Source organism: Procambarus clarkii, chromosome 14 (assembly GCF_040958095.1).
Source record: "Procambarus clarkii isolate CNS0578487 chromosome 14, FALCON_Pclarkii_2.0, whole genome shotgun sequence".
NCBI lineage: Eukaryota > Metazoa > Arthropoda > Malacostraca > Decapoda > Cambaridae > Procambarus > Procambarus clarkii.
In genome coordinates, this window is record NC_091163.1 from 40,792,853 (window position 1) to 40,812,247 (window position 19,395).

General features: G+C 40.6%; 1 protein-coding gene across 1 annotated transcript in view; it reads left to right on the top strand.

Annotated features, from left to right (window-relative positions):
• The window catches only part of PIG-T (phosphatidylinositol glycan anchor biosynthesis class T), a 28,811-nt gene that overhangs the window by 9,192 nt on the left and 224 nt on the right, over positions 1-19,395 (top strand). The window contains exons 5-11 of the mRNA XM_045762923.2: positions 4,102-4,188; positions 4,745-4,927; positions 5,776-5,977; positions 6,695-6,838; positions 7,290-7,539; positions 12,708-12,869; positions 15,838-19,395. The exon at positions 15,838-19,395 is cut by the window's right edge and continues 224 nt beyond it. Coding sequence (XP_045618879.2) covers positions 4,102-4,188; positions 4,745-4,927; positions 5,776-5,977; positions 6,695-6,838; positions 7,290-7,539; positions 12,708-12,869; positions 15,838-16,096 — 1,287 coding nt within the window. The 3' untranslated portion in view covers positions 16,097-19,395. The remainder of the gene's footprint in view (positions 1-4,101; positions 4,189-4,744; positions 4,928-5,775; positions 5,978-6,694; positions 6,839-7,289; positions 7,540-12,707; positions 12,870-15,837) is intronic.

Sequence of the window (19,395 nt, forward strand, 5' to 3'; positions counted from 1 at the left end):
TAGTTAGGGTTATTGTCAGGGGGCAGGTGATGGAAGTTATTCTCATGGGAGGCGGCTGGAGTTAGTGGTTGAAGTTGTCAGAAAAGACTGGTGTTGTCAGTGGTGGAAGTTGTTGTCGGGAGGCAGGTGGTGGGACTTGTCAGGGGAGGCAGGTGGTGTCAGTTGTCAGGGAAGGCAGGGAGTGATAGTGGTATCAGGGGAGACAGGGGGTATCAGTGGTGGAAGTTGTCAGGTAGTGGGGAGTGTCAGGGAAGGTGGTGTCAGCTCTTGCTTGAGTTATCAGCTAATTGGCAACACATGACTGGTGCCTCGATGCTTCACTCACTGTCGGCTTTTCACCAAATTAGCTGAGAAAATGTTACCATTTCAGTTGCTTGTAAATTATCAGTTTATCATATTCCATAGTCAAAATGAAAGGTGGGGAGGCAGCTAGCCATCTACCCCAGTCGACATTTGTTCTCATATGTACATTAATTTGTATATTCCTTATTCATATTAATAAACTTTGTTATTTCATTTTATTATTTGCTGGATGTATATGAGCATCTGGTCTGAGGTCTGGCCTGTGGCCTGCCAGTCAGGTTGCCACCCCCCTTCTCCTTCTGCCAACCTGGTATCCCGCCCCTCCCCCCTCCTGCACCTGACCACCAGTAGCCGGCCACTACCCCCCCCCCCCTGACCACCGGGGAAAGGGGTAGTGGCCTTGGCCCCCTTCTCTCGTCATCAGGTACCACGAGTCAATTTAGTGATGTAAATTATTGCATTATCTACACTGAAAATATCCTTTTTATTAGCAAAATGTCATACTGGAGCAATAATAATGGTGAAGATTGTGATATATCGTATTTCTGAGGGGAGCCCCCTTCAGCTCCCCGGAGCTATCTGGGCTGATATGAATGTATTAGACCCTAGCTAGCATCAGTCAAGCAAATGGAGTTCTAGGCCTACCTGGGACCATGAGCCAGAACCTGGCCCCCTCAGTGAGGCTTGAGGAGCAATGGCCTATAGAAACCCCCGTGTGGTTGGAAGCATTCTGTCTGCCATTGACCGGGGTCAGGCACCCAGAAAGGTAGGCACCTCAAAACAAACTGAAAGCTGAACTGTTGGACAGAACTCCCTCAACAAAAACAAGCAAACGAGCATGACCATAATCGATCGATCAATTTGTTGACACCTTACAAGCAGAACTTATTGCGGAAGGAGGAAAGAATCGAGGCAACTACAGAAGCACCATACTGTCCCCCGAGCTCAAAGCGGCAGCTAAGAGCCTTCGTGAGAACAAGGAAATAGTTGTCAGGAGAGGTGACAAGTCGCCAATATACGTCATTCTTAAAAAAGACGAATATCTGGCGAAAATGAACCTCATACTCTCTGACCAAACTAAATTCCAAAGGGTAACGAAGGACACTACAGCCGAATTGAAAGCAAAGGTCAACAAATTGATCGAAACTGTGAACGCCAAGAAATCCGGACTCCACCTGCCAAAGATTATTGGGGAATATAAACCTGGATACGCGTATGGAAATGTCAAGACACACAAGCCTGGAAACCCACTTCGGCCAATCATCAGCCAGATACCCACACCCACGTACAGACTGGCGAAACGACTCAACGGCTTGCTGACTCCTTATGTCCCTTGCGCCTTCAGCCTGAAGTCTCCAAAGGAATTTGTTGACTTACTGCGGGGAACATGGGCCACAGGGATAAGAGCCTCGTTGGACGTAGAATCACTGTTTACCAACGTACCTGTGGATGAAACAATCGGGATGATAGTGGACAGAGTGTATCGTGATCTGGCCTGTACTCCTCTTGACATACCAGAAAACATTCTAAGGAAACTACTCCAAGCTTGTACTAAAGAGGCACCCTTCTTGAGCCCGGATGGGCACATGTATAAGCAAGTAGATGGGGTCGCCATGGGTTCTCCCCTAGGTGTCCTGTTTGCGAACTTCTACATGGGTACCATCGAGCAAAAAGTCTTAGTCGGCATGAACTTGGAACCGGCCATATACTGCAGGTATGTTGACGACATTTTTACACAGGTACCTGATGTCAGACATCTGCAGGAGCTGAAGGAGGCATTTGAGCAGAATTCTGTGTTGCGTTTCACTTACGAGATGGAGAAGGATGGGAAGCTGCCCTTTCTAGATGTAACAGTCATGGAAAGGAGCGGAGGTTTCCACACTGCAGTCTACACTAAGGAAACAAACATAGGAATGTGCCTAAATGCCAACAGTGACTGCCCAGACAGGTACAAGAGGAGTGTTGTTAACGCTTATGTCGACCGTGCTCTCAGCCACAGCTCAGGATGGAAGCAAGTTGACGAAGAACTCTGTAGGGTAAGGCAGGTCCTAGTCAACAACGGCTTCTCCAATGGTTTCGTTGAAGACATCATAAGAAGGAAAGTGAAACGCCATGCAACCTCTGAAGAGACAACTAACACAACACCTATACCCCCTATTAGACTATTTTACAGGAACTTCTTTTCCACAGTTCATAAAACGGAGGAAAGGGTCCTGAAAGATATTGTTAATGGAAACATTATCCCTACAGACAAAAATCAGAAGATACAACTGACGATTTGCTATAAAACCAAAAAAACGGCCAGCCTACTCATGAGAAACTCTCCAGACACAAAGCAGAACGCTTTAAAAGAGACCAACGTCGTCTATGCCTTCAAATGCCCTCTTGGGGACTGTAAGCCTCAAAAACTCAGTATATTGGCAAGACAACAGCATCTCTTTCCAGGCAATTAACGATGCATAAGCAACAGGGCTCCATTAAGGAACATATAATCTCTTCCCACAACCAAACCATCACCAGAGAAATCTTAGCAAACAACACAGAAATCATCGATAGATACAGCGATAGCAGGCGACTTGACATCTGCGAGGCACTACACATCAAGAAGTCAACACCAATCAACAGCCAATTAATACACAACTATTATCTACCCACTTCAAGACTCCGCTCCAATATAGAAGCATCAAGAAATATGGGCCAATAGGCTCTCTGCAATTACGTCCAATTCTTCAGGTCCCAAATCTACACAGTAAAATAACAACGTACTGGAGTGAACGATATGGAAGAAAATGCAAGATTGAACCAGTGAAGAGCAGAGGTGCCATAGGCACAATCAGAGAGCACTGTATAAACATCAGGGGTCCGCGGTTGTTCAACGTCCTCCCAGCGAGCATAAGAAATATTGCCGGAACAACCGTGGACATCTTCAAGAGAAAACTGGACGGTTTTCTAAGAGAAGTTCCGGATCAGCCGGGCTGTGGTGGGTACGTGGCCCTGCGGGCCGCTCCAAGCAACAGCCTGGTGGACCAAACTCTCACAAGTCGAGCCTAGCCTCGGGCCGGGCTTGGGGAGTAGAAGAACTCCCAGAACCCCATCAACCAGGTATCAACCAGGTTGCCTTCAATACCCATTGTTTCATGTTCTATCCTGTGTTGAAAGTTTTGTTCACCTCATCCAAAACTGTTGTAACATATCACCTCACCCAAAATGCGGGTATAAAATGAAAAATGAAAGCTGTTTAAATCATAGCATAGTAAGAACTCTGTTTAGTGTTTGCAGGTTATAGTTGTGTGTGTGTAAACTAAAAGTCTTTGAAAATGTAATAAGTTATTACGAAACGCGTTCAAGTGTCGTGTCAGACTAGAAATAAAAATAAATTTTGGAGAATTGATCTTTCAATTACCCTCAACAGTGAAAAGAAACATAAGAAAGATCGAGAAAATTCGTGTTAGAATTATTAATCTTACTTTTTCGGTCATATTTAATAATATATGTCTACAAGAAAGACTTCTACCAAAAAATATATATATATATATATATATATATATATATATATATATATATATATATATATATATATATATATATATATATATATATATATATATATATAATATATATAATATATAATATAATATAATATAATATAATATAATATAATATATTGTATTGTATTTACATGCTCAAGATCATCCTTATAAAATAGGTATGCCTTATAAGTCAGAAAAATGGTAAGTGTAGATATCTGTGCTTAAGCATATTTGCAGTTAGATTAATGGATTGTGGTGGTGCTTACAGAGTGGTCTGTCGATGCTCCTTCACCCGGTCCCTGTGTACACGGCGCACTATCACGCGCTCTCTCTTCATCTGAGACCTTCGTGTCAGGTGCGTACCGTCATCTGCACTATCCTAATGCCTGGTTGGTAGTGCCACCTGGAGCACAGTACTGCTCATTGTCTTCATTAAATTATAGTATTTTAATATCTTTAAATGGCAGAATACTTTTACGTTCCTTATACTTTGTGTGGTTGCCCGTTCCTTTACATTTTGAGGTTGTGTATATGTTAAGCAGTGAAGGAAATTGACAGTTGGTACAGTAAATGGTGATAAGTGATTGCTTTGACAGGTCAATGCAAAGAGAATATGCCAGAGATAAAATTGTTTATATATACCATAAAATAAATATATAATGAATTTAAAGCCAATTCATGTTGGTTATATAGAATGTTGGGTGGGTTGTGAGCTCTGTTGAACCTACCAGCAATGTATATGGAAGTGTTATTTGACACAAATAATTTATTATGTGATAAGCAATATTTTGATCAATAAATGTTATTAACATACAGTATTAATGTCAACATGATCTTGTCTAATATGAAATTTTATTGTATTATTTTAGGAAACCTGGTGATGTTTTTGGTAATCATAACTATTATTTTAGGACGCGAGTTGTTCTACTGCTCACCTAGAACTAACGCAAGCATTGTCGTTGGTGCAAGGTCCAATTATATCGCCCAGTGGACACCAAGACTGGAGTCTGCAGCAGCTCTTCTCAACTCAGTTGATATATACTTGTCCTTTGGCATCAATGTCCAAGATATATGTAGATGTTACTGACAATGTTGTAAGTTTGTTTTCAATGACTGTCACCTACTTATTTTCTAATGTAAGCCAGACATAAGCAGCGGCAGGCACTAAATTCTTATGGTTACAGAAACATACAGTGTACTATGTGTAGTTTTAGGCAAATTGTAGTAGGTCATCCCTGATAGTATGTAAAATATCTATCCCCCGACAGCTCTGCCCAACCACTTAGGCTGGATGATAGGGGGACAGTCTCGCTTCATGCAGGTCGTTGTTCAATCCCCGACTGTCCAAGTGGTTGGGCACCACTCCTTCCCCCCTCCTCCCGTCCCATCCCATATCCTTATCCTAACCCTTTCCAAGTGCTATATAGTCATAATGGCTTGGCACTTTCCCCTGACAGCCCACTGACATTGTTGTTAATGATGATTTGGGAAAATAGCACAATTATAAGTAGCAGTTTTTCCCTGCCAGAATGGGAACCTGGCCAATGTTGGCTACAAAGTGAGTGTGTTACCACTGCACCACAGCCTCTGCTTCAGTCTGTATAGTAACCCATCAATGATGACCAAAGCACACACCAGAAGATGAAGAGACAACGTTTTGGTCTGTCCTGGACCATTATCAAGTCGATTGTGGTCCAGGACGGATCAAAACATCATGGTCTCTTCATCTTCTGGTGTGTTGTGTGGCCATCACATCTTCAGCCACGTTGTTGTGACTCATGGTCTGCATAACCCATCAGTCATTCACTACATTACATCTCCATTATTTAACATTCATTCCTTAGTAAATGATGTTGATTCTGTATATTAAATAAGAGTAAAGAGGATGTTAAAGTAGTGATAACAAGATTTAAACTTCTTTTAATACCTTGTTACTAATTAGGATATGAAGAAATTTACGTTGAATCCTGAGCCAGACAGCATTGATGAAAGTGGCAGCGAAACTAGCCTTCGTCAGCTTGCTGTCTATGATGTACAAGCTTCACTGACAGGAGATGCATTCAACATAGAGGCTACTTACAAATCTCGTCATATATACGGTATCATTCCCTCTCCTCACCTACACGTTTCTCGATATATCACTGGTAAGACCACGCATGCTTTATTGTTTTAAAGTATTATACAATATGTGAAGATATGATGGTATAAAAAGACAAGTCAAGTTAAATTGAAGTAAATATAAATGAGCATTAATGTTTGCAAGTGAATAACATTGAATGTGCTGCACAATGAAATTCTTGCAGGATCTGATATAAACAAATCCACAAGAGCCGTGACGAGGATTCGAACTTGCGTCCGGGAGCATCCCAGACACTACCTTAATCGACTGAGCTACGACTGGATCTACGTAGCCTCGGAGAGGCTACTGGATCCAGTAAGTTCAGTAGAACTTCGGTTTCAACCCTTTTAACCCTGTCGTAGCTCAGTCGATTAGGGCAGTGTCTGGGATGCTCCCGGACGCAGGTTCGAATCCTTGTCACGGCCCTTGTGGATTTGTTCATTTGATGTATCACGTTAGTGTGATTTCAGTGTGTAATGGGTCTGATATATCTTTGAGAAAATTTGTAAGCTGTATAATGGAAGTGAATGTACATTCTTTAACTCCTCATGGACATGCACTATTCACTGGTTATCATGGTCCAGCTTGTAGTGTGTGTGTACCGGAGGCGTTGAGGGACGCAGGTTGGATCCCATTGTACTGCCTCAATACTTTCTCTTGGACACATAATAATGAGCATTCATAATATCATCTCTGCATGCACAAACTTGAATCATCACTTTTTTTTTTTTTTTTTAATTAGGTTATGGGCAAGAGAGTGGTAGTATTACAGTGAAATTTACCAACACCGCCGCCACTACGTTATCCGTGGTGTACCTTGAGGTTCTTCCGTGGTATCTGCGTCTCTTTCTCCACACTTCTCACACGCACGGGCAGATGAAATCTTGTAGGTCCTGAATGTTTGTTTTGAACGCGTTTGTAGTCTTATTATGGAGACATTATTCCTAGAAACAAAAAATTGCCTGTTGTACAAATGAATCATTCATTATGAAATGTGGTTTCATATCTTTCTGACCAATGAGATTTTTACTTAAATTTACTCAGGGAGGTTTTTGTGTGTACGGACTATACACCCTTCTTGTATGATTTATTCATTTATTATTTTTAAAGGTGTGAGTCATACACATATCCCTTGAAAAATTTTATGGTTCAAAATGAGGTTATATATTTCATAACAATTATTATTGTACTGTACTGTATTTAATAAGTACGGTAGTGATCTCGAAATGTTAGCTTGGCAGTTGCAGCGTGTTTTTTGTATATATTGCCCTCTGTGATGGGGAGACTTATAATACATTCCATATATAATACGATACTCATGTTGAATATGTTGACAGTGTACGTTTCAAAACTGGTGACTGCTCGAGACCGAGAGCAGGGATGGCTCTACGAGGCAGTTGTGGAGATTCCTGCCAAGTCGACTATAGAGCTTAGTCTAGAGTTCACAAGGGCTCTGCTTAAGTGGCTGGAATATCCCCCAGATGCAAATCACGGCTTCTATATTCCATCAGCAACCATTTCTACAGTTCTCCCCACTCCGCTCAATGTCTCGGTCAACAATCTGACTGGTTCTACGCTAAAGGAAAAGTAAGTAGAGTCATGATCACATTGAGAAAATATATATAATGTAGAGTAAATCTGATGGCCCTAGGATTGGTTAATATGAAGAACTTCAACTAAATACATGATAAAACACAATCAAATCTCCCCATAGAAGGTAAATGATGAGTGAAGGATCTGGGAATAATGTCAGACGACCTAATGTTTAGTGAGTATAACAAAGCGAATATAGTGTTTGCCAGAAAATGATAGGATGACTTAAGAGAATCTTCAAATCGAGGGCTTTTACCACAATGCTAATAGTATTTAAATCACTTGTGATTTCTCACCTTGAGTACTCGCTTCCCATTTCAAAGTGAGAGAGATTTCTGAAGTGGCACGCCCCTTTCAACGTGTCGGCCTGGTGACACACCTTTCTAATTAGATACACTCTGCTGTTCTACACATTTCTGTTCTGACATGTGTTTACCACCATTTGTGTGTGTGTAATTACCTAAGTGTAGTTACAAGATGAGAGCTATGCTCGTGGTGTCCCGTCTTCCCAGCACTCTTTGTCATATAACACTTTGAAACTACTGACGGTCTTGGCCTCTACCACCTTCTCACCTAACTTGTTCCAACCGTCTACCACTCAGTTTACAAAAGAAAACTTTCTAATATTTTTGTGGCACCTTTGTTTTGGTGCATAGGTGGCTGAGTTCTTGGTGTCCTAAGTACAGTGATACCTTGGTTTTCAAATTTAATCCGTTCCCAGAGATGGGTTGTGAGCCGAAAATTTGCAACCGGAAACAAGTTTTCCCATAAGAAATAATGTAAATTGAATTCATCTGTTCCACACTCCCAAAAATATTAACTTCAAAATACATTTCATACATAATACAGTGGCACCTCGATTAACGAGTTTAATCCGTTCCGGCACCGAGCTCGTCATGTGGAAAACTCGTCTTGTGAAACAACAACAAAACTGTTGTATAAGGTGTCCAAGAACCAGCGGAAATGCTCATTAATTGAGGAAAAGCTCGTTAGTAGAGACAAATGTTCTGAGAGTGGCTTGTTACTTGAAATGCTCGTAGATAGAGCCATGCGTTAATCGAGGTGCCACTGTATACACAACTAATTTGTACTATAGTATAGTATGTACAAGTTATAGCTGCTTGCCTTTATTGATGACTCTTGTTGGCGTATGGAAGACGGTGAGGAGCGGGGGAGGGGGGGTGGGGTGTTAGTGTTTGGAAGGGAAGTCCCCGTCCATTATAACATCAGGCAGTAAGGACTTCTCTGGGGTACTCTTTCCGCTATGTTTTGCAGAAGTACCACTAGGACCTGGTTGTGGGTCTCGGCTTGCTTGTCTTACTAAGAATCTGTATAGACATGTTTTTCCCTACATTTTAACACTTGTCTGTAATAAGACATTACATTGTCATTAAAAAGGTCAATGCAACAGCCGGCTACAGTTCTATCTGGGTGAGTCTTTTCAGCATAACTTTGCAGTTCTTCCCATTCTTCACACATTTTCTTAATGAGGAAGGGACATCCTCTACTGCCTCTACTCAACTATTTTCTTAGGTTGAACCTTTCCACTCAGTTTCTTGGGACCCATAGCATGATATATAATAATTGCAATACTTTTATGTTCAAAAACCAAAAAGCAGAAAAACAATTAAATTCTTTACAAAGAATTCAAGCATCACTAAGCGGGAGGCACTGGTACGTAAACTGAAGCGCGGTCGCCCGTGCCACCAGGAACCACGCGCTCAGTCAACCAGTATATGTATCAACAAAGTCACAAGACAAGGCAAATTTCGTAACCCAATTCGAATTTTCCAAAGAAATTGAGTTTGTAACCCGAAAAATTCGTGAAGAGAGACGTTCGTTACCCGAGGTTCCACTGTACCTGTACCTCTTTCATCGCAGTGACAGTATCAAGTTCCTTAGCACTCCTTTTGCCTCTTAGTCTCTTATTTATCATGTTTCTTCTTTGTCTCTTCTGATGGTTTTGTTGTCTTTTTGTTTTCATTGGGTGTTAATCAACATCTTATGCTGTATACAGTTACCTCTTCTTGTTTGGCCTTGGCAGTGCCACTCTTGTTGGCATCTGGCATCGATGCTTCCCCCGAGTGCCTGTCTTCACCAGTTGTCTCGTGCTTTCTTTCACTTCCAGCTGGCTTGTGATCCTCTTGAGGTGTCTTGGTCGCTTAATAGGGGGGCTGGCATTTTTATCCTACCTCAATTTGTGGTGGCTGCTTTAGTCCAGGACATGTTTCTTACGGCTCTGTTTTGGTCGGCTCTCATCTCCCGTTGTCAGGTTGGGGGAGCTCTCCTCTGTGGCGTGGGTTCATTCCTTTGGCATTGTTGGGCAGTTTCTTTGTTTGCAGCCCTCTCCTTCTCTGGTGAGGAATGGGATGCTGTTCTTTGGTTGTCCTTTTCTGGTGAGGAATGGGAGGGGGATCCTTTGGTTGTTGATGCTTGGTTTGTCAGCCTGAGGTGCATCATTTGTTGTGTCTGGTAGTGGCAGTTCATCGCTATCTGTGCACTACCCACTCTGCCTTGGTGGATGTGCTCTTTGTTGACCCAGTTTCTTTGGGTTTCCTGTTCAAAGGCTAATTTATCACAGGTTGTCCTCAGCATCCTTAAGTCTGGTCAGCCTGCAGAGTACCCTCGGGCCCATGTTGTTTGCAAGTTCACTGTGTTTTCTAATGTGTTTTGGGCTCTGGAGTTTTGGAGGTCAAGCAGGGCCTTGGCAGTCCCAGTCAGCCTTGTGTTGCCATGGGGCAGGTTTTCTGCCCCACCGGCTCGTCATCTTGATTCATTTTTGCTCTCTGCCTCCACTGGTGTGTTCTATGATTTTCTTCTCCATTGTTAGCTTCAAAAAAAAAAAAAAAAAAAAGTGTTGAATGTAATGAAAGACTCATTCTGATAGGGCCTCAGTGGGTTCTTGATTTCCTTTCACTGTTGCCTACCAGGGGTGTCGGTGCATAGCAACTCTGCTCCGGAATGAGGCAATGACGGTTTGGAGCCCGGAGCTCAAACCGTCGGGTTGGTGCCATCGTCCATTGGTAACAGTCTTAACTAAGGGGTTCAAGCTAGTTCCTGAGTGAATCATTTGCAGAATCATTTGGCTGTTTCAGTGATTCTTTTTCCTTGAACCTTGCAGTTGTCCACATTGCTTTGCTAACTTTCTAGCAGTTTTCTCAATGTGGTTGATGGTAGAAATCCCCTGCTCCCTGTACCTCTGTTAAGGATGGGGGGGGGGAGTGAAGGCTCTGGCTCTTGGTCCCCCAGTAGGTCATACAGGACTTCTAAGAATGATGTGACTTTGTAACGGGAGCCATCTTGGCCAGACAACTTGAAGGAGCCACCGGGGTTCTAACAGAAAAAAAACATTTTATTACATTCAATGCGGGGTTTTCCATAGTGAAGGGGAAATCAATGTATCATGATTGATACCTATAGATTGAAATCTGAAGTATACCTATATACAGTACTTCAGATTCTTGCATATATATATATATATATATATATATATATATATATATATATGTCGTACCTAATAGCCAGAACGCACTTCTCAGCCTACTTTGCAAGGCCCGATTTGCCTAATAAGCCAAGTTTTCATGAATTAATGTTTTTTCGACTACCTAACCTACCTAACCTAACCTAACCTACCTTTTTCGGCTACCTAACCTAACCTAACCTATAAAGATAGGTTAGGTTAGGTTAGGTAGGGTTGGTTAGGTTCGGTCATATATCTACGTTAATTTTAACTCCAATAAAAAAAAATTGACCTCATACATATTGAAATGGGTAGCTTTATCAATTCATAAGAAAAAAATTAGAGAAAATATATTATTTCAGGAAAACTTGGCTTATTAGGCAAATTAGGCCTTGAATAGTAGGCCAAAAAGTGCGTTCTGGCTACTAGGTACGACATATATATATATATATATATATATATATATATATATATATATATGTCGTACCTAGTAGCCAGAACTCACTTCTCAGCCTACTATTCAAGGCCCGATTTGCCTAATAAGCCAAGTTTTCCTGAATTAATATATTTACTATAATTTTTTTCTTATGAAATGATAAAGCTACCCTTTTCACTATGTATGAGGTCAATTTTTTTTTATTGGAGTTAAAATTAACGTAGATATATGACCGAACCTAACCAACCCTACCTAACCTAACCTAACCTATATATATAGGTAAGGTTAGGTTAGGTAGCCAAAAAAAGCTAGGTTAGGTTAGGTTAGGTAGGTTAGGTCGACGAAAAAACATTAATTCATGAAAACTTGGCTTATTAGGCAAATCGGGCCTTGCATAGTAGGCTGAGAAGTGAGTTCTGGCTACTAGGTACGACATATATATATATATATATATATATATATATAAAATATATATAAAATATATATATATATATATATATATATATATATATATATATATATATATATATATATATATACACATACATACATACATACATACATACATACATACATACATACATACATACATACATACATACATACATACACCACTGACTTAAAGATCAGAGATGCCAAATATATTCTCTTGTTTTATGTTCTACAAGATTTTATATATTTAATTATTATTTTTGTACTTTATGTTTGTCACTGTCAAAGATTTACCTCTTTTTGCCTTTTTGTATTGTGATATCTCTATTAATATTTGAAATTATTCCTCCTGGCTAGTCCAACCACTTGGACTGAATGGTAGAGCGACGGTCTTAGTTCTGGCAGGTCAGCGTTCAGTCTTTGATCGTCCAAGTGGATGGAGGCTATTCCCTTCTTACATCCTGTCTTAAATCCTTATCCTCATATCCCTTCCAAGTGTTATACAGTATAGTCATAATGGCTTAGTGCTTTTGCCTGATAATTGCTTCACTTCCTCCTGGCTAGTATGAAATTGGTAATTATGATGACCACACACCAGAAGATGGAGATGATGACGTTTCGGTCTCTCCTGGACCATTATCAAGTCGATTGTCACAATCGACTTGATAGTGGTCCAGGACGGCCCAAGGATGTCGTCGTCTTGTCATCATCTGGTGTGTGGTTTGGTGATCATATCTCTAGCCACGTTATTGTGACTCGTCGTCTGCAAATTTGTAATTAATTTTCCATTTTCTACTACAGTATAATGATTGTGGTTTGCATATTTTATTTTAGACTGGTGGTGTCAGACAGTGCCAGTTTTATACGGATACACACGGAGACTCTCCTGGTGAGTCTACCCACTCCAGACTTCTCCATGCCATACAACGTCATTTGTCTCGCGTGTACAGTGGTGGCTCTGGCGTTTGGACCAATTCATAACATTACCACTAAAAAGTAAGTACAGCAGTGTACAGTGTTGGCAAATATGACTATGTGACATGTGTTTGTGTGTATACTCGCCTAAATGTACTTTCAGGGTTGACCATTACCTACTGAGCCTGGTCTCATCAGCTGTTGGTCCTCCTGACCCTCTTGTTTCTTGTATCTACTTTTCAAACGTATTATATAATTGTATTAGCTTCTACACACTCTTTGTTTAACCCATTACACTTGCTCACAATCCTTATGGTCAATAAAGTCTTTCTAACATCATTGTTACTCATTTATGCTTCAAGTTGCTGTTTATGTTCCTTTGTTTTTATCTTGCCTCATACTGTGTGTGTCCTCTGTCAGCATTGTCCAATTTCCCCAGAGAATCTTAAATGTATCAACCCGTCCTCCTGTTTAGATAGTACCTATTGTGACAGTCGTCAGTACTCACGAGTTCATACGTACTTAGCTTCTAGATAGTAGTATGCTGACCAGTAAGGAATTCTTTTAAAATAAATGAAGCTAAGACACAAAATTAAATATTCCTAGGCCTAGTATAGCACACATGTACTATATTAGGCCTCAGATATCGTGTATTAGGCCTAGGGAGGTTAAGTTTTGGTTGGTTTAGTTTGTCGAAGTAACACAAGTAAAAAATAGTTTTCCGATTTGTCCAACTCAATAGTTCAGATTTCTACTTTCTAATTTTGTTGTACGTCGGTATATATATATATATTGTGGTCCTCATCGTTACTATAAGTTGTACCAAAAGAGGAGGATGGACTGGATATATTGCTATTATGTCTTCTCGTTACACTCTCCCTTCAAGTACTGTAACCCCGCGATTATCCGGGATTCAAACATCCGGAAAACGCCCTTATACGGCCAAAATCGTGATCGGATAAAGTTATCACAATATCCGGCCAAAATGGCCACAGGAACCGGATAAAAGCTGGTTTGGCCGGATGAATATTCGGCCATACCGTATTAATCACCTCTGTGGCTCTAGACGCATGGTGGAGGAGGGGGTGGGGTGGGTGGGTGGTTTTGGGAGGGTGGGAGGGGTGCGTCGGAAGGGACCACCTGGGTACAGGAATTACCATTAATTTTAGAACACTTAATCATAGCCAAAAATAACTGAAATAAGTACTAGTAATTATGTAATAACAAATAAATAAGTTTCCTAAAAGTAATGTGCACAGGCTGAAGTTTCCTTCAAAAATATTGTGAGTTTATTTTCCTCCTGGCGGCCTACGTAACGTGCTATAGCTGCCCCACCCCAAGTGGACCTGTCCAACACTGGTCAACCCATGTGCGTCTGTCCCTCGTGTTATACACAGTGCTGCGCCATTAGTGAAATATTTTTTTAAATAACTTTTTTATTTTCATAGTAACTTTGAACATTTTTGGCCAAGATTATGTCTGGTAGCAGCATCAATCGTTCTGGAGGTGTTAAGAGGAAGAAAGTTGTCCTAACAATTAAAGACAAGTTACTGTTATACACCTCAACCAGTGCGGCCTCACAGTGCTGCTCCATTAGTGAAATATTTTTTTAAATAACTTTTTTATTTTATAGTAACTTTGAACATTTTTGGCCAAGACTATGTCTGGTAGCAGCATCAATCGTTCTGGAAGTGTTAAGAGGAAGAAGGTTGTCCTAGCAATTAAAGACAAGTTATGTGTTGTTCAACCAGTGAGGCGTCACAGGCAGCCAAATGCCTTCAACAAGTGAGGCGCCACAGGCAAGCAAGCGCCTTCAACAAGCGAGGCGTCACAAGCAAGCCAAATGCCTTCAACAAGTGAGACTTCACAGGCAAGCCAAGCGCCTTCAACAAGTGAGGCGCAAGCAAGCGCCTTTAACAAGTGAGGCATCACAGGCAAGCCAAGCGCCTTCAACAAGTGAGGGCATGCAAGCGTTTCAACACGTGAGGTGCATGGAAGCGCCTTCAACAAGCAAGGCCTCACAGGCAACCCAAATGCCTTCAACCAGTGAGGCTTCAGCAGCTGGCAGTCAAAACTAACTTTGCTTAATGAACTGTACAGTAATTTTAAGTGTTAATTTTAGTGTTGTGTTAGCATAGGTTACGTAAATTGTTAAGAATTCTTAACTTCAAGATGTGTGGCATCAATCAAGAAGACGAACACCATCAAGGTAAGTTGAGTTTTCTAGTTGAATATTTAATAATTATATGTGGCAAGGCAATTCAAATTATGTTGTTTTGTGGTATAAAAGTAGTTGGAAATTGTCACTTTTGGACTCGTAGGTGAAAAAGTACCATTATCTGAAAAATGTGATAATCCGGCTGGGGGTCCTTCCCATATAGTCCGGATGATCGAGTGGAGACAGTATGGTGAGGTTCAGTTCCCTTCAGCTCTCCTTGCAGCTCAATAATCGCTGTTCATATAAGATCCTCCTCATGTACCTCTGGACTTTTTTCTAGCTTGGTTTTATGCATCTTTAAATGAAGGTGGCATGCTCAGGTGGCCTACACCAGAAAGGGTCTCACATACATCCATACATCATGTACAATGTTATGAAGAACTCCTTCCCTAGGTTTCTTAATGTTGCTCTTATATTTGCCAGGTTTGCATGTACTCATGATGATATCCTATTTATGAAAGCCTTGGATGCTAGTCTATGGGGGTTGCATTTCAGGAAGTTGTTTCCTTTCGTATTCTTGACTGTTCAGTCGGTGTTCATGCTCCATCTCTCATTCTCATTACCTTGGATTTCTCTGCATTGTATCCATTTGTATCCCAGAACCCCATCAACCAGGTATCATTTCACCCAGCAGCATTGCCATGTTATCAAGTAGGTATTGTGATGTGGTCAGAGTAAATGTAAAAAAAAAAAGATAGTTGTACATTTGTTATGCAAGTACAGTTTAGTTGTAGCCGTTTGTGTGAAAAGTGTCAGATATCTCTCGACGGAGAAATAATTTGAATTTGGGTTTTGATGATGCATATACTCTTTAATTCTTTCTAATTTTAGGTTGGTATTAAAGAAAATAGAAAATAAAGAATCATCCTTCAGTCGTGTAATAAACAGAATCAAAAGCATATTTAGAAGACGGGAGAAGACCAAAATTGATGCTGCGGGTAAAGAGGCTACAAACGAATCCGTTATTGTGGAGGAAAATCCGCTCTATGAAGAGAGAGAGGAGCTGGAGGACATCACCGAAGAGGAGGAGGATGACGAGAAATCCAGCAGCAGGTCGGGAAGCGGCCATGAAAATAAGAAAGATAGATAGAGAGAGAGATGTTAAATATAATAATTGTGGTATTAATGTACAACAAACTATGTAACATTACAGGTTGATCTCTTGCACATACCTCAAGTTCTTATAAAAGTCATTAAATGGTTATCAAGTCATAAAGAAATCAAGTTGATTTGAGTGTTTGACTGGTAAATTTAATTATTATAATTATGGGTTGATTGGCACTATCTACTGTAGCAGTGTTAACGATATTTAACATTAAGTTGATTCTTAATGTACTAAAAGTCGTATCCGAGTCTGACAGGGTTTTATGGACAGAATATAGCAAGACGCGGCGGAACATGTGGAATAAATGGGGTGAAGTGGAGGTACCATAAGCACGATTCAACTCTTAAGGTGTACTTGGTACACTTGTCTCTATATACTAGTCACAAAGCGTGCGATGTGTCAATACGCTTGAAACGTGACCTGCATATCCTTGAGCAGACCAGCAGGATATGGCTTAGTGTTTCACGACCGTGACAAACACCGCTTGTTCCTGAAGCAGGAACCACCCTCTTAGGTGCTTGTGACAATTGAGAAATAAGAAATGCAGGTGAAACCATTATTGGTTTAGAATTTATACTAATGTATAACTCAAATTTCAGATTGACGGTTTGTCTTTTGATGGACTGTGAAAATGATTGTACACCTGTCGAGTCTATTTTGGTAGTTTTGATAAGTTAATCTATTAAAATATTGTGGAGAATTCAAGTAATAATTCAAGAGTTTCAGTTTGGTTATGAAGATACTGAGAAAGTCCCTTCCTGCCATCTTAGTTTGGATAACTCGATATTGTAAATTGAAAGTGAATGTCGGTAACATTTTCCGTTACACGAAGACAGTTGGCCTGCTGTGCTTTAAACATCAAAGCTAAGATAATGTTTCTTGTACAGTCCAGCTTAATTCTTTGTTTGTCTCTGAAACGATTTTGTGCATACAGTATAATTATCTTTGAGTTTTTGCACTTAAGACTTATCCCTAAATCTGAATAATCCAAATTTTAGAGGTAGAAAGTCAGGTTTGCTACTTGAAACCATGTAACAAGTATATACACATATACTTATGTGTATATTTATGCTATACACATAAAAACCCTGCTTTTCCTGTGATCAAAGCAAATTGCCCATTGTATGAATTGTTACCAGATTTTAAAATGGAAATTTTTTTATAACCTAAACTGTAATCAGTTTAAGGCCCAGGCTGTTTCCTGGTGTAATATCTCGTTGAAGCACATTTTAACACTTTGCCTGGCCCGGCGGGCCACCGCAAGGTAGGCCAGGCATTGTCTGTGAGCGCACAACCCAATGTTAAACTCTTTCACTCAGTGTTTATACAGTACTAATGAGAATAAGCAAAAATTTATTGCTAGCGGGACATTAACATCATGTCCCGAATTATGTGTTTATTGTTTTAGTGAAACAATATGTAAACATGAACATTATCATGATGCCAAAGTGTTAAGTCTGCTGATGCTGTTCATTCGTGTCGTACCATTTGACGCAAATCATACCTCTGCTCGGTAAAGACTGCTTCCAGGGCCTTTGCGTCTGGGTTCTGTACCATACTCTCCTGTCAATAATCTGATCATTTAGGTTGTAGCTTGTAATACAAAACACCACAGCCTTTGTCAATCACATTTTGAAGGAACTTGTGAGGGGATTCTGTAGCACGGTGGTCTACATCCTCGGCTCGCATCAAGGGAGTCGGGTTCAATCCCTAGTCAGGACAGAAATAATTGGGGACGTTTCCTTTCACCTGATGCTTCAGTAAGCATTAGGTGAAATAGGTAAATACGTACCTATTTACCTAGCAGTAAATAGGTACCCAGGAGATATGCAACAGTTGCATCCTGGGGAAGGTCAGAAATTGTCCTAGGGGGGGGACCTCGATAAGCATAACTACGGGCTTCCTGTCCCCAACAACAGGAACTTTTCTACAGGACTTTTCCATGTGTTTTGCACATTGGTCAGTAATGTGATGCAAATACTGGAACGTGAGTGGTCGAGATGTTTTACGCAGCTGTATTCCACTGTGCACATTACGATCCAAGTCTCATTATGTTTCTCATGTTCTGTATATTAAGATTGTAAGGTATTCCTCGAGACATTCCAGGGAGCACTTCCCAAGTATATAAGGTGCTCACAATAATGTATATTTACCAGAATTTACCTGAGGGCCTCAGTTTCGAGTGGCCTTGATGGGGGCAGGAAGCCAATGGCTTATCAAAGGTCCCCCAATTTTTCCAGCTGTATGAAAACTGAAGTACTGTCCTGTATGTTCAGTTCAATTAATAGTAATGGCAAAAATGTATCGTATATTTTGTTTTAATATTTTACACAGTATGGTTTAAGAATTTCCTGCCCTCCCCAAAAAAACTTGATGTGATTTAATAAATACATGCTCCTAGGAACATTTTTAATAAGCCTACATAATTATATATTGATACTTAATTGAAATGTTTATTAAGTATTCGTCGTACGGATAACTTGCGGTTGTCTCCTTGCTGCTTCAAACCCTGATTATTCATCTACCAATTTAAACCCCTGGTAGATGTGGTTTATATCTACCAGAAGTTTCAAGGTTTACATCTGGTAGACATAAACCATGAAACTGTGGCAAGAGCGGCCACCAGAGTCCTGTTCCCCCAGATGATGATGGTCGGTGGAGCTCTGGTCCAACTCCTGGTTCGTCACGTGGCAGTATCAGACTGTCACGTCTGATACTGTGTGAACACGGTAGTCCAGTGAACATGCTAGTCAGGTGAACACAGGTAAGCCAGGTGAACGCAGGTCACCCTCGGGTGAGAACGGGTAAATACAGGACCTGTATTATGTGCGAAGTTATCATTTGTGACACCCATAGGATAGTAACATCAAAACACTCCAAAACTGAGTTTTATTTCCATCTAAATTTTTAAATTTAATAATATACATTCATAAACAGATCAAGATTCTTAAGAACTAAACACCAGTGTCATAAGAATTTATTAAAATATAGAACGTGATAATGTTTCACTGACCAGATAGCGACTTTATGCAATTTGTTGGAGGCAGCATCTTGTTGTCAATTGTTGGGAGCAGAATGTTCGATAAGGTTCATCAAGTTCCCATCCTCCCCTAAGGCTTGGCCAACTACTGACCTTCCCGTCCCCCATGTAACCCACAGCAATTCCCGAATTCCCAAGTTACGGGACTCGATACCCTGCTCCCTCCAACAATTACATATCTAGCTATCCCCATGTACCAGTTACAATATATGTATTTACAAAATCAAACTTTCTTAACAGTTAA